The following is a 17,799-nucleotide window of genomic DNA, read 5'->3' as shown; positions in this document are numbered from 1 at the left end:
CACCACACGTGTGGTCAATGCGGTATACAGTGAACCCTCGTTTATCGCGGGGGTTGCGTTCCAAAACGAACCCGCAATAGGCGAAATCCGCGAAGTAGAAACCTTTATTTTTTTTACAGTTATTATACAATGAAATACTCCATAAAACATTGAAGCTCACCCGCGCCGCTCTCACCGGCCTCTCAAACTTCAATTTGGCAAGCGGTTTTACGTACGTGTACATATTAATCTATAACGTTATTGACACACAGGTAGAGAAGACGCGGAGAGACTGTTTAGCCAATCTGAATGCAGAACACAATGCATGATGCAAATCCGCGACGCAGCGGGACCGCGAAAAGTGAACCGCGATATAGCGAGGGATCACTGTAACCCATAATGATGCATGTAAGCTGGGGTGGAATAAAAAGGCATGGATGACTGATGTGTGTGTACATGGCAGAAAAGGACACTTCACTTAGTGTAGTTTTCGAGGGGAGCTACGAGGCGTTTCTCTACTACTCTTGCGTGCGCTTGTCAGCAGCGCGGGCAGCACAGCAGGTTATCAAGAGCTGGAATAAACTTGATGTAGTTTTAGCATTGCCCAATGATTAGATTTACGTTGATTGACATACTACTAGCAGTAGCTTCAACTTGAACACAGTGGAAGTTTTCTTAAAGGGGCACCACGGTCCTGTTCTATATTCCAGCATCTCCGCAGCACAGAGACAGAAACATTAAGGAGATCATCGCTGAACAGTTAAATTACGCCATGTCCACGGAGCCTCATTAAAATGTTACCACGGGCGCCCGTGCGTTTTCAGTGATCAGTATTGCAATATTGCCATATTACTGTGACAGCCCTGGATATAATGTTGATATTCTCCAGTGGCATTTCTAAATACATCTTGTTACTATTGTGCAGCCCTAAACAAATCCCACTGAGCATCTTCTTAGGGACTGAATGGTGGAACTGTTGGTTGCAGAGGGCAGTGTGAGGGTCAGATCAGAGCACCGCTGATGATGGTGCAGTGACCAGGAGAAAGATGAGGAGGCGCACTGCCGGGCACAGGAGGAGTAGGACAGACGGGGAGCAGAGAAGAGCCAGGTCCTGCATCAGTAGGTCTGGGACTGAAAGGAGAACCACTCAAATGTTTAAGGGATAGAACAACAACAAGAATTCAAATAGGGAAATAAAGACTTTCTCTGAAAGAAAATGATTATTTTTACAATTTAACCCAAAAACAAAAAGTTATGCAAATCATGGTTTTATATAATCCAATGACTTGAATATGAACCAACATGTGGTTTCATTATCACTCACAAAATATATATTTAGTGCCTATATTTTCTGCCAAAGTATGTAATCTGTATAAGTATTTATTATATAGAGAGATATATAGATATCATAACTTATTTTCCTGTTTTGTTTTTGTGTTTTGTACTAATTGCACCTTTTTTAAAACCAGTAAAGAGCAGTACTTCAGTCATTTGGTTCCACTCCAGAGAAATCCACTTAGCGGTAAATCTTTTCCTGGAAGAAAATTTCTGAAAGTAAATTGGAATAAAAACATGTATTTTAGTCAGCTATATAATTTTATTCCCGACGAAAAGATTTTACTTTTTGTATAAAGCAGGACGTTATGCTCTTTTGGGATAACATTATAGAAAAAAAAACGGGTTATATAGACTAAAAGATAATATAAAGACAGCATTATTTTAATAGCGCTCTGTTAATATAGAAATCCACCATGTCTGTGCCTGGTCTGGCAAAAGTTTATTTCCATACCTACGTCCAATATTTTCTTAGCTGCCAGTTTTATCTTACTATTAGTTTGAAATCTGAATGTAATTGGACATTTTAATTGGCATGTTTAAAAAGCTTGCTCCTAAACCTGATAAGTTACTAGATCAACATCTTTAAATTGCTATAAAGCAAGTAGAAATGAAAATCCTGATTTTATATTCCAAGACTAAGGCAGTAGCAGAGGAGTCTTCTTTTGTCTCTGTTAACAAGTTTTTCTCCCCCGTCGGTCTGGCTCCTATAGAGAGCTCAAAGCCGTCGAAGAGCTCCACTCCGGTGGTGTCAAAGCAGTCGGCGCGGTGGCAGGTCTCCAAGGAGCTGTACCAGACCGAGAGCAACTACGTGGACATCCTCAGCACCATCCTCCAGGTACCAGCCATCACTGACCCACACCTCTCACTGTCTCACTTCCCTTTAATGAGTGGTGTGGTTGTCAGAGGCAATTTACCCTGGGTGAAACCCCTGGGAAATTTTATTAAAATAGGAAAGAAAGTCTTGCATTTTTGTCAATCTGACCCACTATTAAACGCATCTGTTTTGTTTGTTATGCAACCCAGCCTGCCAAGATTGCGCCGGCAATTTTATGAATTAAAATAATAAAAACAATTGAGCTGAAAAATATCAATAGTTTCCTATCTGATGTAAAGTTCTGAATAATCCACTCTGCTTTCTTCACGAACGCGATCCACATTTAATAAACCAAGTATGATTAATATTGGTCTATAGAAACTGCTGTGTCGCATGTCTTTATGAGATAAATTCATTATTGCTGCAGATTTGACAGGGGGCACTTGTGCGCTCTCTGGTGGAGCATTGTGTATTACAAGTATATGTAAGAAACAAGATTAGTGAAACGCACCTCCTTCCAACCCTGGAAAAGTCTATATATATATACTGGTATATATATTTTATGTATTTACATTTTTTGTAATATCGTACTTTCCGGAGTATAAGTCGTGTCATGTAGCTGAACGCACGTACACCTATTCACCATGTTGTTCATTCTCCAATCTGTTATCATTTTCAATTACATTTCAAGATGTTCTTGGTCTTGGATTTTATCAAATAAATGTCCCCCAAAAATGCAATTTATACTCCAGTGCGACATACTTTTTTTTTTCCTTCTCTACTACCTATGCATTTTTTGACTGGTTCAGTTTATGATCCGGAAAATACGGTAGTTCCAATTTTACCTGTAGATATAAATTATTTTCGATACTTGATATTCTATTTTTGCACAATAAAATATTTAAACTACATAAAACTCAACAATGGTTCAGAAAGCCTTCACTAAAGCAACTAAACTATATCACTTTTTCCTTGGCACGCTCTTACAGGTAGCTAGCCGCCTTCACTTGTAGCTAATACCTTTTTCTTCCTCGCCACGCTCTGCCGTTGCCCCTGACAGCGCCCCAGTCATTAAAAGTGTGTGCACTTATCACCGAGTCCCAGCAGAAACTCGGATAGCGAACCAGCCAGGGAGAAAATGACCTGCCTGACCATTTTCACTGCCCGCCCTCCAAAAATATCAAAAAGAACTCCCCTTTTCTCTGCCATCTGCTTTTTCTGATGATTTCTCCATTTTATCTGGCTTCTTTTTACACAAGCCTTTGCTGTCTTTGTAAGCCCAACGTTTTTCCACATGGTATTTCTGGGGGTTATCACAGCTTGTCATCGGCCTCCAGCTAACCCCATTTTTTGCAGTCTTTTGCGTCAAATCAACTGACTTCATGTGCCACTCTAAAACATCCATATAAACCTCTGAGGTAGCTCTAACCTCAGCCTCCTTCTACCCAGCATAGAAAGTGCTCTCCAAACCTATGCTGTAAAAATGTATTAATCATCCCTCTGATCCTTGAGACCATATTCTAGCTCTATGCTCAAACAAAACACTTTCCCCAAGTAAATACAATGTAATTCCATGATATTTATATAATTTTGCTATTATTTTCTTCAGTAACATGCAAAAGAGGATGTTTAATGGTCATTAGACTTTTTTACCAGAAGCACATGGTATGCGCTAATTGGTCTAAATAAGATACAAAAGGGATTACACTCACAGCAAAGGCTTTTAACAAGGCTTTGACCTGGGTTGGTTCCTGCCCAAATCCTTATTCATAACTTAATAAGTCTTTATAACCAAGTTGCTAAGTGATTGATAGTATGAAGATCGAATGCCACGTCTACCAATATGTCTGTTCTTACCAAATAGCCTTACGGTGTTTGTAACCAGAACATCTGCATTCTAAAGCCTAGTACCGCTCCATGCATTAGTTCTAACGCAGTTTCAATTGCAGAGTTTGCATTAGCCTCTAAACGTCACAAATTATGAAAAACCAGGGCTGTTTTAAGGACTGACAACCAGTCGCAACATTAGAGTGTATTTAGATTAGTTTATTGACATACCGCCAGAATTGTCATGAACACTATTGCGTAAATTACGGCGCACGACATAACGTCTAGACGGCGCACGCCGTTAAAAGCGGCGCTTTATATTTTAAAATAGTCGGGGGAAAACGCTGCGATACGTATATTGGCTTTCCATAACCTTCGCTCAAGCACCGAAGGCGCAAGCGGAAATTTTTTTAGCCCCTGTAACCCGGAGAAAATTATTTGGACGGGGTGTTTTCAAATCCTATCGAAAAGCCTGCTTTCAATCTAACATTATCCTGGACAGATTGAACCAAAAATATGTGTGCCACAACATTTTGACAATGACATACTTTATTACATCAAGAGCCACAAAGCCAACATACATTGGAGAACTTTACTGTCTTTAAACACTCAGAAAATGTGCCAAACGTATGAACAACAAAGAAATATATTTATTGGGGTTTTTTGCTTTATCATAAAATCACTCTATGCCCTTGCTTTAGATATCACTTCCTTCCGTTTCTTTTTGAGATAATTTTGAATAGTCTGAATATAGAGTCGATATTATGTTTACTCAATATTATAATTTAGCACATCTCTAATACAACATTTCTATTTTTTCACATTTTTCAATATCTCCTACATCTAGTGCTGAAAGACTATTGATTTGCTTCTGTATGCCCTGGGTGAGTGACGGGTGAACTGCATTTTCAGTTCCAAACTCCCCTCTCTGTTACTCTTTTAACACCACTGACTGAGAAAATGATTTTTATTTCACAGGAAGCAGTAATTGTATTTAGCCTTAAAACATAATGTTGGAGGACCAAACTTGTCATAATATCAACAAACAGCTGTGCAGGCTCTTTTCTTACAGAAGGGGACTGGAGGCATTTTTTACTAACAGATGTTCAGCATAAAGCTCACTACAGTTTCGTTTAGTGTCTTTCTAATTAAAATCTCTATTCTTTAGCTCTTCAAGCTTCCTCTGGAAAAAGAGGGACAAGTGGGCGGGCCAATCCTGGCACAAGAGGAAATGAAGACGATTTTTGGTAGTATCCCGGATATATACGAACTTCACAAGAGAATGAAGGTATGTGTAAAATCTGTTTATTATTTTTACATAGGGAAAGTGTTCCTGATATACAATATCATGTTTTCCAGAATGACTTGGAGGAACTTCTGTCGGATTGGTCCGAGGACAAAAGTGTGGGAGATATCATTCTCAAATATGTGAGTTCAACTTCAATGTGTATATTTAATTTGAGTTGTTTTCCTGACTAGTTGTTCTTCTCAGTCTAAAGACCTGGTGAGGACCTATCCACCGTTCGTCAACTTCTTTGAAATGAGCAAAGAGACCATTGTACGGTGTGAGAAACTGAAGCCACGTTTTCATGCTTTTCTCAAGGTTTGTTCTACCTCATGAGTCTGTAAAATTCTGCACACAGAGAGTTGATTCTTCCTTCTAATACTAAGATGTAAAGAGCTACAACCAAGTGTTATGTTTGCTTTGCACATATTTATTAAACCTGTGCTTTTGCTAATCTTGATTTATTTTATTTTTTTTTATAAGATTTTCATTCATAAATGTTACGCAAAGTGTTTTACAGTGATTTAAAACAATCCTGACCTCACACAACCCACAGTTTCCCTTCAAGGCATCAGCTGTTGTCATTTTGGGTGTTACAATACTATCTAATTGAATTGAACCAAACAACCCACCCACAACCATCCGAGGAGCACCTGGACTGCTGAAAGCAGGACCTGAACTAGAAATGAGATAATCTTTTAATAAACAGGAGCTGGAGCAGATCTAAAAAGTCACTATAGGTTACAGATGTCTTTTCAAGTTAATCAAGAGATAAAACAAAAACGGGTCTAAAGGACCACTGAGATGATATATTTCCTTATCTAATATTTAAATGTTTATGGATCTTGTGGGCCTATTAAAGGACACATACACATGCTCTCAAGTACCTTCACTTTGGCATCTCATGCCAAACAAATTCTTCACAACAGCAGAAATATTCACAACAAATCTGGTGATCATTTATGGACTTAAAACACAGAAGATGATCTCTGAGCTCTACGATTGAAGTCAAAACAGGCCGAGGGACTCACCAAAACGAACTAGCATAAATTAAGCTAAATACAACTGCAGGTGTGTTTAAAAAAAAAATAAAGTATTTATAATTTATCAATTTAAAATCTGCTGAATGTTAAACAGCTTTATTGTGGTTCCTCAAATAAAAAGCTCCTTTTTTTATTGCATCTTCAAATGCCCAATAGACATTCTGTGTTTGCAAGGAAAAGATCACTACAGTATTCAAGTGTTTCAGATTGAACAAAACATTTTCTTTCCAGATTAACCAGTCCAAACCGGAGTGTGGCAGACAAACCCTGGTGGAGTTGCTCATCCGACCTGTGCAGAGGCTTCCCAGTGTTGCTCTACTTTTGAACGGTAACACTTTTGCCATTTGTTTTTGAAAAGTTCTTCCAAACGAATCTCTTGTCATAATTACACTGCTCTGACTTTGTTCATAATCCCTTGATATAAGTTTAATTTAACCTTTTTTTCCTGTTAAACCTTGCAGACATAAAGAAACACACGTCCAATGACAATCCAGACAAAATAACGCTGGAGAGCGCAATCGAGTCTCTGAAAGAAGTCATGACGTAAGTTGGTTTGACCTGCGCCTTTTTAGGTTGTACTCTCGACCCCCAAGCCAGCCGTAATGGACTGACGCATACCGGGCAATTATGTGTAATTGTTCAAAAATCGACAGCGTGTGGAACAAATGGACACTATTCTAGTTTCAGCATTCTCTAAAGGAGACTACTTGGGCAAATTGGACTTATAACAATGTTTTCTACTGTAATTGGCTACTCTGAGTTTTCACATATTCCCGCCACAGCTCTGTACATTTGCAGTAGGTAGAAAAATTCAGACTCCGTGTCGTACACCTAATGTGTTACCTAAAAATAAATCAAAATGCAATAAATGAAAAATCACTTCTTGTTACGGTGAAATGTCAGTATTTCTATTGTCTCCATACGTTTTATAATCAGTTTATATAATTACTTTATATTTTTATAATACTATTAAATGGAAGGGGGAAAAAATCATCTTTTAATGTGATTAATGCAGTAAGTTGTTTCATCCCTATATTGTTTTTCTGTAGAGTACGTTCACAAAGATTTCATCAAGCTGTATTTTTGTTGTAACTTTTGTTTTAGACACATCAATGAGGACAAGAGAAAAACTGAAGGCCAAAAGCAAATCTTTAATGTCGTTTATGAAGTTGACGGCTGCCCTGTAAGTACCATAAATAATAGATTTGTTCTGAAACTTGGACTCTGACCACATTGTGAAATGATGATCTCTTGGCAGGCCAACCTGTTGTCCTCTCATCGCAGTCTGGTTTATCGGGTGGAAACCATTGCTCTGGGAGATCAGCCGTGTGATCGCGGGGAAAACGTCACACTCTTTCTCTTCAATGATTGTTTGGAGGTGAGAAACAGTGAAACAATTCAAAATGAGAGTTCTATGTAGCTTTTCTTTAGGAGGGTCTGCTGCTTCCTTATCTGCGTATAGATGCTTTGTATAGAATCGATAAACTAAACTTTATTTCTGACTAAATTAAAGTGATCTATATAAAACGATTAACAACATGTAATACAATAGACACTTGTCCAGTGCCTCCACAGTTCACTGCTACTCCAGGCGCCATTAAAACATGCCATTTTGATAAACCTCAAGGCGCGACATAAACGTACATAGTTTGTAATCACCGTGCTCAGTGAGGGAACATTTTCACAAACACCGGCACTTTCACGATGCATAATTATCTGTAACCTCCAGCTTCTTATGCTTACTTTAACTGTAACTGCATCACCAAGTGGGCAGTATAGTGGTCTGAAGTAAGCTTTGCACAGTATATTTTCATATATGCAAAGATTATGTAAAAGTTTCAATATTCTCTTTCCCACCATGCAGTCTGTCAAAAACATAGGCAACCTTGGAAGTGCTCTTTCTTGTAATTTTTCAACTACAAATGTTTCTATCCCTATGTGCAAGGGCTTGCATCTGCACAGATCTTAAGGGTAAGATACTTTATTGTTCCTGTGTGTGATATTTGTCCTCTGCATTTGATCTGTCCTTCAATGACCCGTTTTAGGTGGATGGGGACCCCAGTGTACCCAGTTATAACGGAAATGTCATGCCATACTATGTAACGTTGTAGTTTAGACCTCTTCAAAACATGTTCTGAAATGCGTTTGGTATCATTATTGTTGGTCTTACGCGTTGTGTCCGTTGCTGCTGACGGGGCCAGAGCGCGCATTAACCAGAGCGAGGCAGTAAAGGAACGGAGCAGGCGTCAGGAAATGCAGCGTGTGGGTGGTCTCGCTGAATCAGACGTGTCAAACCGCCCCCTAATGAGCGCGCCAGTCACACATGCATCTCTAATATCCGCTCGTGTGTTCCTAATTGTACACCGCGCCGATGTTTATGTGCATGGTTAATAGAACGTGGCCTTGTTTAATATTGATCAGCTCTTACAACAACACGGAATATAATCACTCGCCAACCTTTGACTTATGAATCCAGATAAGATATTCCTTTATTGTCCACACATGGGGAAATTCATATGAATATGGATTGCGGTAGATTTATCAGGAAGCTGTGAAGGAGAATTAAGATGTATTGTAAATTGTTCATTTTTTGAATTGTGTTTTATAGTAAAAGTGTGGGCATGAAATGAAAAAAATAGACCACAAAGCTGCCACTTGGTAATACATACATCACTTTTTTAAATTCCCTTATGTTAAACTATTGGTCAACATTTGACCCGATTAAGATTTTTTATTATTAATTTTTAATCATATTTCCTCGTGGCGTGGATAAATCATTTGTCCTGCCACGTATCAATCATAAAACGCACCTACCGCTCACCTGCAGCCGCGTGCGGTTGGTCCCCACGTTTCCGCGTGCCTAAGCGCATGGATCTATCATAATATAGTTCCCTCAGTGTACGGGGCAAAATGAAGACGGAGAAAGACAGTTCGAGCTGACGCAGAAGTGGACAGAAATCTACGGGAGACGAGCGATGCGATGCGCTCCGTCGCGCTAATAAACAAACGCACGTGTGTGTTGTATCAGTCCACACGGGGGAGTGGCATGAGCACTTCCGCCTGAGTTCTCAAATCGCCAAAAAATCGTCCATTGCGCCTTTAAGTTTAGTTGTATATTTATCTGGGACAATGCAAAACACTAACCTGCACAAAAGAGGACATACGTTTGTAGCAGGTTATAGCAAAAATTATAATTTCCACCTTCAGTCCCTGGACAGATTGATGTCAAAAATGGCAGATAAAATTCTATGTATGTACACATTATACATTGTAGTAATAACTCATCCAGTCATCCATTTATATACATTATAAATGGATGACTGGATGTAATATTATTAATAATATATATTTTTTTTATTTCATTATTATTATTTTATCCAGTTATCCCTATATCCCCTATATGACCCCCTATAGTTGCACTTCAAAATACGGTATGTTGCACTCATCCATACACTATTTATATACAGTTAACATTGAACTGGTCAAACTTTACATTATATATTTTTTTTCTAACTGCAATAGTCCTTATTTAAATCAGTAAAACTAGTCAAATAAGAGCAAAACTATCAATAAAGGTAAAATCGATTAGAAACATAAAAAGCAAAATGCAACTCAAACCATGTGTGAGAGTAAAAATGTGTCTTTTTAAATTCATCCCTACCATTTATCTCTTATATAATTTGATTTAAGTACTGACTATTAATTTCAAGCACTTTAGATTAAAGCAGCAGTTGCTGAAATATTTAAGTACAAGTCACTTTTTACCCAGTTCTAAAAACACTTATCTCTGCGTCTGCTCTTTCTCTCTCCTCTAATTAGCTTTCATTAATGAGCTGCTTCATTGATGAATTGCCAGGTTAACTAATGACGTCCCCGGTCCCACGGCTAACCGCGCTCGATCCTTGCCCGTCTGCCAGTGAAGTCCTACGCACTCGCTTTACTCCATGTCTATATTTATAGATCGCTCGCAAGCGCCACAAAGTCATCAATACGTTCAAGAGTCCGCTGGGACAGACCAGATCTCCGCCTCCACTCAAGCACATCACCCTCATGCCTCTGTCCCAGATCAGGAGAGTGCTGGACCTGCAGGACACGGAGGGTAAGAGACGAATACACTGGACTATGACAGGTTAAAGATGAGGAGGATCGCTCTATCGGCTTGTTTTAGAAAATGTACTCTTATTGGTCAACCTACTGGTCAGTTTATTCTTCAGATAGAAAAAAAAAAGTCTTTCAAAACTGATAGCATTTGAGTAAAGATGGTTTGGTCCACAATAATTAATCGCGGTAGGAAACACGGCTGAATGAAAGCAGATATAACTGTGTATCCCTGAATAAACGCTTCACTCTTCAATAAAGAATGACTGTGTAAAGTCACACCTTAGCTTTAGTTTCCCATCTCAAACTGGTTAATGTAGAAAACGGACCCCTCGATAAACCAGTTAAATAAACTATGTGATATTAGAACATAAATACTGCCGTTTTGTTCAGCTTTTATGACATATTTGAGTTTGAAAAGGGGGCACTTGCGCACTCTCAATTGTGTATTACAAAATATTTTTACTCCGTTAACTATGAACACCCCTATTTGTAACAATTTCTAGGTTCACAAAGTCAAATTATCACACCACGCCACATTATCTTCACCCTCCACTGTAGTGTTTCCCAGTGCTTAAAACTATTTATCTGTGTAGCTCTTGTTATTTTTGATGACCACACAGAGGAATCACACTGCACTTTCTTTGTGTTTTTCCTTTGTGCTATTGGAGAGGGGACAATGGCCAGATAAATGCTGCATCTGCTGCTCTGGGAACGCTTCTGATAAATGTTCCTTAAACGCACCACCAAAGTATATTTGTCTCCTGTGTTTTTTTTTTCTCCGCTGCTTCTTTCCGCCTCCATCTCCCCATCTGTTTCTGTTCTGCTGTGCTTTTGGTGCGACATCATACTTTTAACATTCCTCAGCCGTATGCCGTCTCTCCGTCACTTTATACCAGTATTTGCTTTAACATTCTCTCTCTCTCGCTCTTTCTCTGGTTTCTGTCTATTCTTTTCATCCTCTCCTGTCACTTTCTTCCTTTCTGTCCGTCCTCTCTCCATATCTCTCCCCCTCCTTTCTCTCTCAACTCTCTCCATCAGCGTTTTCCTCCTTTTTTGTCTCGTCTTATCTTTTGCCTCCCCATCTTTTCATTCTCTTTCTCTCTTTCTCTCTCTCTCTCTCAACCCCCCTCTTTTTTCTCCGTACATTAAAAATAATAATAGTTGTATTTGCCGTTGCTTTCATTTTGTACGAGTATAAATCAGTGTGTTTACATGCAAACGAAAAAGCCAAATAGTTGCTTTAATCCAATACAATCAGACATCGAGACATTGAGACACCCAGATTATGCGGTTGTGTAATCACACTGAAACTAGACAAGGCTTGTGCGCATGCTCCACGGCCCACGCTGACGTATGACCCCGGAACAAAACCATACAAGGAAGAACACAACAGCATTCACTCACAAGGGTTAGCGTGCACTTTATCTACGCAATAACTAACGCAGACATTACATACGAGATGAACAAAGCTGTACGACTATCCATCTTGCTGTTGTTTGAAAATGCGCTTGACAGTTTTTTTTTATATGTGACGCAAAAGGTCAACCGGAATGGGGGGGGCGTATTGGTCCGCTGAAACGACGCATGTCGCCACCTAGTGTTAGGAGGACGACACATTCTTGTCAGGAATTTGACTTTTTCGTCTGCATGTATACTTGGACAAGGGCAGAGCTTGTCCAAGATGTCAACCGAATGTTATAATAAACTTTTTTTCGTTTGCATGTAAACACACTGAATGATTGTAGCTAACACACATTTGTTAATGTATGCACTGCGACACTAAATCCCAACTTTGAGCTTTAATGGGGTTGCATCTGATTTGTGTAAAGTCTCGTAACGCATAGTAACGATGTATGAGTGGTAAGACTCTAGAAGCTCCTCAAACTTTATGAAATTTCCCCATGTGGGACAATAAAGGAATATCTTATCTTAAACTTCCACGGACTCCTTTTAAATACCACGATTTCCCCTTGTTTTGTACTGACATTATCACTCAAACTAAACAAAAATGTCGTATTTCTCTGCCCTTTTCGCTCTCCTACTCCCTCCCTTTCGTCCCCCATCTCTCTCCCTCCAGAGTGTGTGAACGCCTTCGCCCTGGTGGTGCGCCCTCCCACTGAACAGGAGAACTTGTTGTTCAGCTTCCAGCTCATCGGCGAGGACACGGTTAAAAGTGCCTGGCTGCGGATGCTGTGTCGCCACGTCGCCAACACCATCTGCAAGGCTGATGCGGTGAGAGCACACGGCTTTGGGATGCGATGTGACACTCGATATAAGATTAGCTTTGTTTAATGCAGCATACAAGATGAGTGTTGATATAGAATCTAATTTAGTGGGTTTGGGGTACGCGATTTTGATTTTGGATGTGGGCACGAATGTGCTCTCTGTATTTAACCTTTAATTCCGCTGGGGTATTTAGTCAGGATCAATGGTTCGGGTTCACGTGACATCACAACATGAAAGGAAAACTGGCACAAAGTTCAACATGTCAGCATAAATGAGCATAAGAATGAAATAATTAGTTTTATTATGAGATTAATATAGCATGTTTCCAGAGCCATTTCTTAACAAATATAAGGTTCAATATTTGTACTTGTATATTACTTGTAAAAACAGTACATTTCCCATAGTTCCATAATATTGAGGTTATGCACTGACAGTTCAACAATTGTTTATTTTGCCTAATTTTTTTATTGCCATGGAGCTATTATTTTTGCTCAAATTAACTTTATATGTTAAAATGGAAGCTGTTCAGAGCGTAATTGCAAGGGGAGAGAAAGGACACTTTAACTCGCCCCACAACAATTCATTTCCTCAAAGCACAGACTCATCTTATTTAAGGAGACAAAGATAATCAGATAAACTTTGTGCGATCACAAAGTCTGTATCACTGTTGAATGTGAGCGTAGCTGCAGTGTTTCTTTTGTGTATCTGGTTTTGTTGTGGTCTAGGCACTTAAGAAAATCGTGATTGGAATTTTGTGGCTAATCGTTCACTCCTAAATTGAACCTTGCGTACAAACTCTGCATATTAAAAGCTCATTAGGATACAGCACTTAAAAACCGTTCTGTAAATGATTGGACCATAATCATACGTTCTCCTTTGCCCAGCCGTGTTCCTATTACTGTTCTGCAGCAACTTCAACTTTGAACATCTGTGTCATTAACATTCAACTTGTTTCACTTCCATCCAATACAGTCACAATATTCTTTTTTTGCTTTTATCAGTTTTTGACATGAATATTTTTCATTTTTGAATACTTTTGACTAGCACAATTTAATCCAGTAGTAAGACATGCGCGACAGATTGCAGATTCTCTCCAACATCTCAGTCTAAGCTGTTGAACATTATGGCAAAAAAGATTGTTTTGCTGTGCATATGGTGCCTGACAACCATGCAAATCTTAGAGCAATATCTTACAGCTCGTGTTGGCAGCACTGGAGACAGTGTTTAAACAAATTATATTATTTCAGTGTACTGCTTCTCGCTGGGAATAACAAAATATAAGCATGAGCGTGCATGTTTTATCTTTTTACCGTTGGACCTCTGGTTATTCTGGCTTTATGCATTTGATTAGCAGAATCAAATATGTAATATTTAAGTTTTTGTCATGATTTTTTCCTAACCCTAACTTCATTCTAATGTTGTGCTAGTGTTGGTCCTGCTTTAGTCTTAAATGTTAATGTATTTATGTTTACACATTTTGATTGGAAAATATTTTATTTAGTGTTATACCCCAAAAATATATATATATACATTTTTTATCATGGCCAATATATTATAATCCAGATTAGCCAATGACTTCTAATATTTTGGGGACAGTTATGAAGGGTAGATTTTTATCATTACCCCCAAAATACAGGATTTGTAATGACTTCTAACTTCACAGTTGTCTATTCTTTTCACGGATCTACACAGTGAAAGATCTGCATAAGAATAAACCCCTTCACAGCCCAGTTTTACTGCTGACTCATCAGGGACAGTGTAGTGATCGTGTGCAATGGCATCGTTGTATTTACGTGTTAAAATACAGATCCTCATTCCATTGCTCAGCCCAAGCTAAATATGAGCCTGTGCTGGAGAGCGATGAGATTGTGTCTTTGGACTGATACAAATGGTTTAAAATGAACTAGTTTTGTTTTTCACGTTTTAGTAATTTTGAAATTTACGGTTATCACATTTTATTCATCCTTGTAGAAGGCAAAGTTCAGGTAGAACATCTTCAGCAAACACCAAAGTTTTCTGTATTTTTATGAGGACAAAATTGTAGGCTGGAAATTGATCGGTGTCGTGATGTTCCTGGATGTGTTTGAAATAGGCACTCGGCAGAATCCTACTTTTAAAATACAAAAACAAAATGTGATCACAAAAATGCTTTTTTTTTCACTTCTAAATTATGCAGCTTTGACCTAATAAGAAAGGACTTATTCACTCGATTACACGATTTCATACTGTACAAATAAAGATGGTAAAACTTTAACAGTCCCATAAGCAAACGCATGCAAAAAATAAAAAATACAGCTAGAATTAATAGTTACAGTGTTCATTTACATGTCGTCACGTTTAGAGGTCCCATAACATGCAAAACCAACTTTTCAGAGCTTTTAACCTTCTTACATTGCTATTTGTGCTTCATATATGTACCCAGAGTGTTTATTTGATTGATTCCCACAGTGTTTAGCTATATTACAGACTATCTCCTTTCAATCTCCAAACTGACGGGCGGTGGGGCAAGACCGCGTCATCATCCCCCCTCCCTCTCCCCCCTTCCCACCTCACGCCTCCCGCCCCCTTCCCCCCGGCTCCGCACTGCTGCAGTCTGCAGTGTCTCCCTACAAGCCCCAGAGTTTTCTGCTTCGATTTACGACGAAACACGGCTCAAAGAGGCCCAAAACTTCATTAATGATATCGCACTCTTTACTATTATCACAATGGTGAAGGTTTATGTGGCAGTTGATGCACACGGAGAGATCTGTTCTGCGCACGCTGTAGAATAAACACCTGATTTATTTAGTCTCAAAGTAGTGTTGATCTGAAGTTCAATCGTTTCTCACTCACTCGCACCGCGGAGCTGACAGCTGTGGGGCTACGTCACGGGTGGGCGGGGCACACACGCTCTCTGAGACTACGTCACGGGTTGGGCGAGGGAGCCAGATCGCTCTTCACAAGGGTGGGGGCGAATATCAAACCAAGCCGTCTGCATTTCCGGGTTGGTGAGGGGGTCCAAGGTCTGGGTGATATTTCTTAACTATTATGTCAAGGGTGTTGCACAACCCTTATTATTATCAAATCAATTTATTTTTGTAAGGCCCAAAATCACAACAGTTGCCTCTGAGGGCCACAGGGAGAAATGAATCAACAATGTCTGTGGTGGCGAGGGAGTCAGACAATGTCTGTGGTGGCGAGGGACGATGTCCCAGGGTCCTCTGTCCTTAGACTCTCCTTCTCGGCCAGGAAAAACTACAAAAAAAAAACCTCTTTGGGAAAAAAGCGTAGAAACCTTGAGGAGTTCCAGTGAAGGAGAGATCCGACTCTCACAGACGGACAGACGGACACGAGGGAGACTGGAGCTGGACCCACTCTTCAGGCAGATGAGGGACCGTCGGAGGCGAGCTGGACCCACTCCTCAGGCAGATGAGGGACCGTCCACACAGGGCAGGGACCACTTCACCAGGAGAGGGACATCTGGGTCCACAGGTCCTCAGGAGTGAGAGAAAGAAAAAGAAGGTGGTGAACAGTTTGCAAGTGGAATTAAAAAATACATTTTGTTAGTAGTCAGAAGATGACATACTTCCCCCAAGGTAGGATGGGACCATGTCATTTATGGCTTTGTAGGTCAAGAGTAGAATTTTAAATTTGATTCTAAACTCGACAGGGAGCCAGTGAAGAGACTTCAGCACTGGCGTATTGTGCTCTCTTCTTTTTGTTCCTGTTAGTAATCTTGCTGCTGCATTTTGAACCAGTTGAAAGCTTTTTATGGAGCTTTTAGGACACGCTGCAAGCAGGGAGTTACAGTAGTCTAATCTAGTCGTTACAAATGCATGGATACGTTTTTCAGCATCGCTTTTAGGCAGGATTCTTCTGATTTTGGCTATGTTGCGCAAATGGAAATAGGCTGTTTTACAAGCTTGATTTATATGAGCTTTAAATGAGAGCTCCCGGTCAAATAAGACTCCAAGATTTCTTACAGTAGAACTAGAGGCTACACTAACATTGTCCAGTGTGGCTATCTGCTCAGATAGATCGTCTCCTAGATGCTTAGGGCCAAGCACAATGACCTCGGTTTTTTCAGGGTTAAGAAGCAGGTAGTTAAGTGTCATCCAGGTTTTTATCTCCTTCACACAAGCACTAAGTCTGTCTACTTGATCGCTCTGATCAGGTTTCATTGATAAATACAGCTGAGTGTCATCTGCAGAGCACTGGAAGTTAATGCCATGCTTTCTGATAATGTTACCTAATGGCAGCATATAAAGAGTAAACAGAATTGGACCGAGTACCGAACCCTGTGGCACACCGTAAATTACTTTAGAGCTTGGTGAGGAGCTCTGGTTTACATTAACAAATTGGAACCTATCAGATAAATAGGATTTAAACCAGCTGAGGGCTGTTCCTCCAACACCTACATCACATTCTAACCTCTGCAGTAGAATGTTGTGGTCAATGGTGTCAAACGCTGCGCTCAGGTCCAGTCCATCGTCAGCGGCTAATAACAAATCATTTGTGACTTTAACTAGTGCAGTTTCAGTGCTGTGGTGGGCTCTGAACCCTGACTGGAAAACTTCAAATAAGTTATTGTCCTGCAGGTGGCGACAAAGCTGTTTTACTACAACTTTTTCAAGGATTTTAGAGACGAAGGGAAGATTTGAAATAGGTCTGTAGTTTACCAATAGGTCGGGATCTAGATTAGGCTTTTTCAGAAGAGGTTTAATGACTGCATGTTTGAAGGACTGTGGAACATAGCCACTTTGGAGTGAAGTATTTATTATATTAAGAATAGGGTCTATAATTAGGGGGAGAATGTCTTTGAGGAGTCTGCTTGGAATGGGGTCTAGGACACAAGTTGAGCTTTTAGAGGACATAATGGCTGAAATTATCTCTGCTTGATCAACAGCTGTGAACCTTTCTAAGTTTACAGGTGGATTTATATGGGACGTTAGATTTACAGCTTGGGCTAGTTCAGGGCTAATAGCGGGGGTAATTTCATCTAATTTATCTCTGATTGTTTTTATTTTATTGTTAAAAAATAGGAGGAAATCATCAGAGCTGAGAGAAGCTGGGATTGAGGGCTCTACTGCGCTGTGACAGTTTGTTAGCCTAGCTACAGTGCTGAAAAGGAATTTAGTGTTACTTTTGTTGACTTCTATTAGATTTGAATAATATCTGGTTTGGGCCTTACGCAGAGCCTGCTTATA

The 17,799-nt window shown here is 39.7% G+C and overlaps 1 protein-coding gene across 4 annotated transcripts in view; it reads left to right on the top strand.

The window, feature by feature from the left end:
* Window positions 1-17,799, top strand: part of ect2 (epithelial cell transforming 2) — an 82,553-nt gene that overhangs the window by 42,115 nt on the left and 22,639 nt on the right. For all 4 annotated transcript variants that reach the window (XM_072438952.1, XM_072438951.1, XM_072438949.1 and 1 more), the window contains 10 exons: window positions 2,028-2,152; window positions 5,127-5,246; window positions 5,318-5,386; window positions 5,451-5,561; window positions 6,518-6,614; window positions 6,748-6,829; window positions 7,391-7,469; window positions 7,545-7,664; window positions 10,247-10,385; window positions 12,465-12,619. In XM_072438952.1, the coding sequence (XP_072295053.1) occupies window positions 2,028-2,152; window positions 5,127-5,246; window positions 5,318-5,386; window positions 5,451-5,561; window positions 6,518-6,614; window positions 6,748-6,829; window positions 7,391-7,469; window positions 7,545-7,664; window positions 10,247-10,385; window positions 12,465-12,619 (1,097 nt within the window). The remainder of the gene's footprint in view (window positions 1-2,027; window positions 2,153-5,126; window positions 5,247-5,317; window positions 5,387-5,450; window positions 5,562-6,517; window positions 6,615-6,747; window positions 6,830-7,390; window positions 7,470-7,544; window positions 7,665-10,246; window positions 10,386-12,464; window positions 12,620-17,799) is intronic.

This window comes from Eucyclogobius newberryi, unplaced genomic scaffold (genome assembly GCF_026437365.1).
Source record: "Eucyclogobius newberryi isolate DKJ021-1_F unplaced genomic scaffold, fEucNew1.0.hap1 SCAF_9, whole genome shotgun sequence".
Taxonomy (NCBI): domain Eukaryota; kingdom Metazoa; phylum Chordata; class Actinopteri; order Gobiiformes; family Gobiidae; genus Eucyclogobius; species Eucyclogobius newberryi.
The sequence above is the reverse complement of the archived record's forward strand: the minus strand, read 5'-3'. Positions and strand labels throughout refer to the sequence as shown.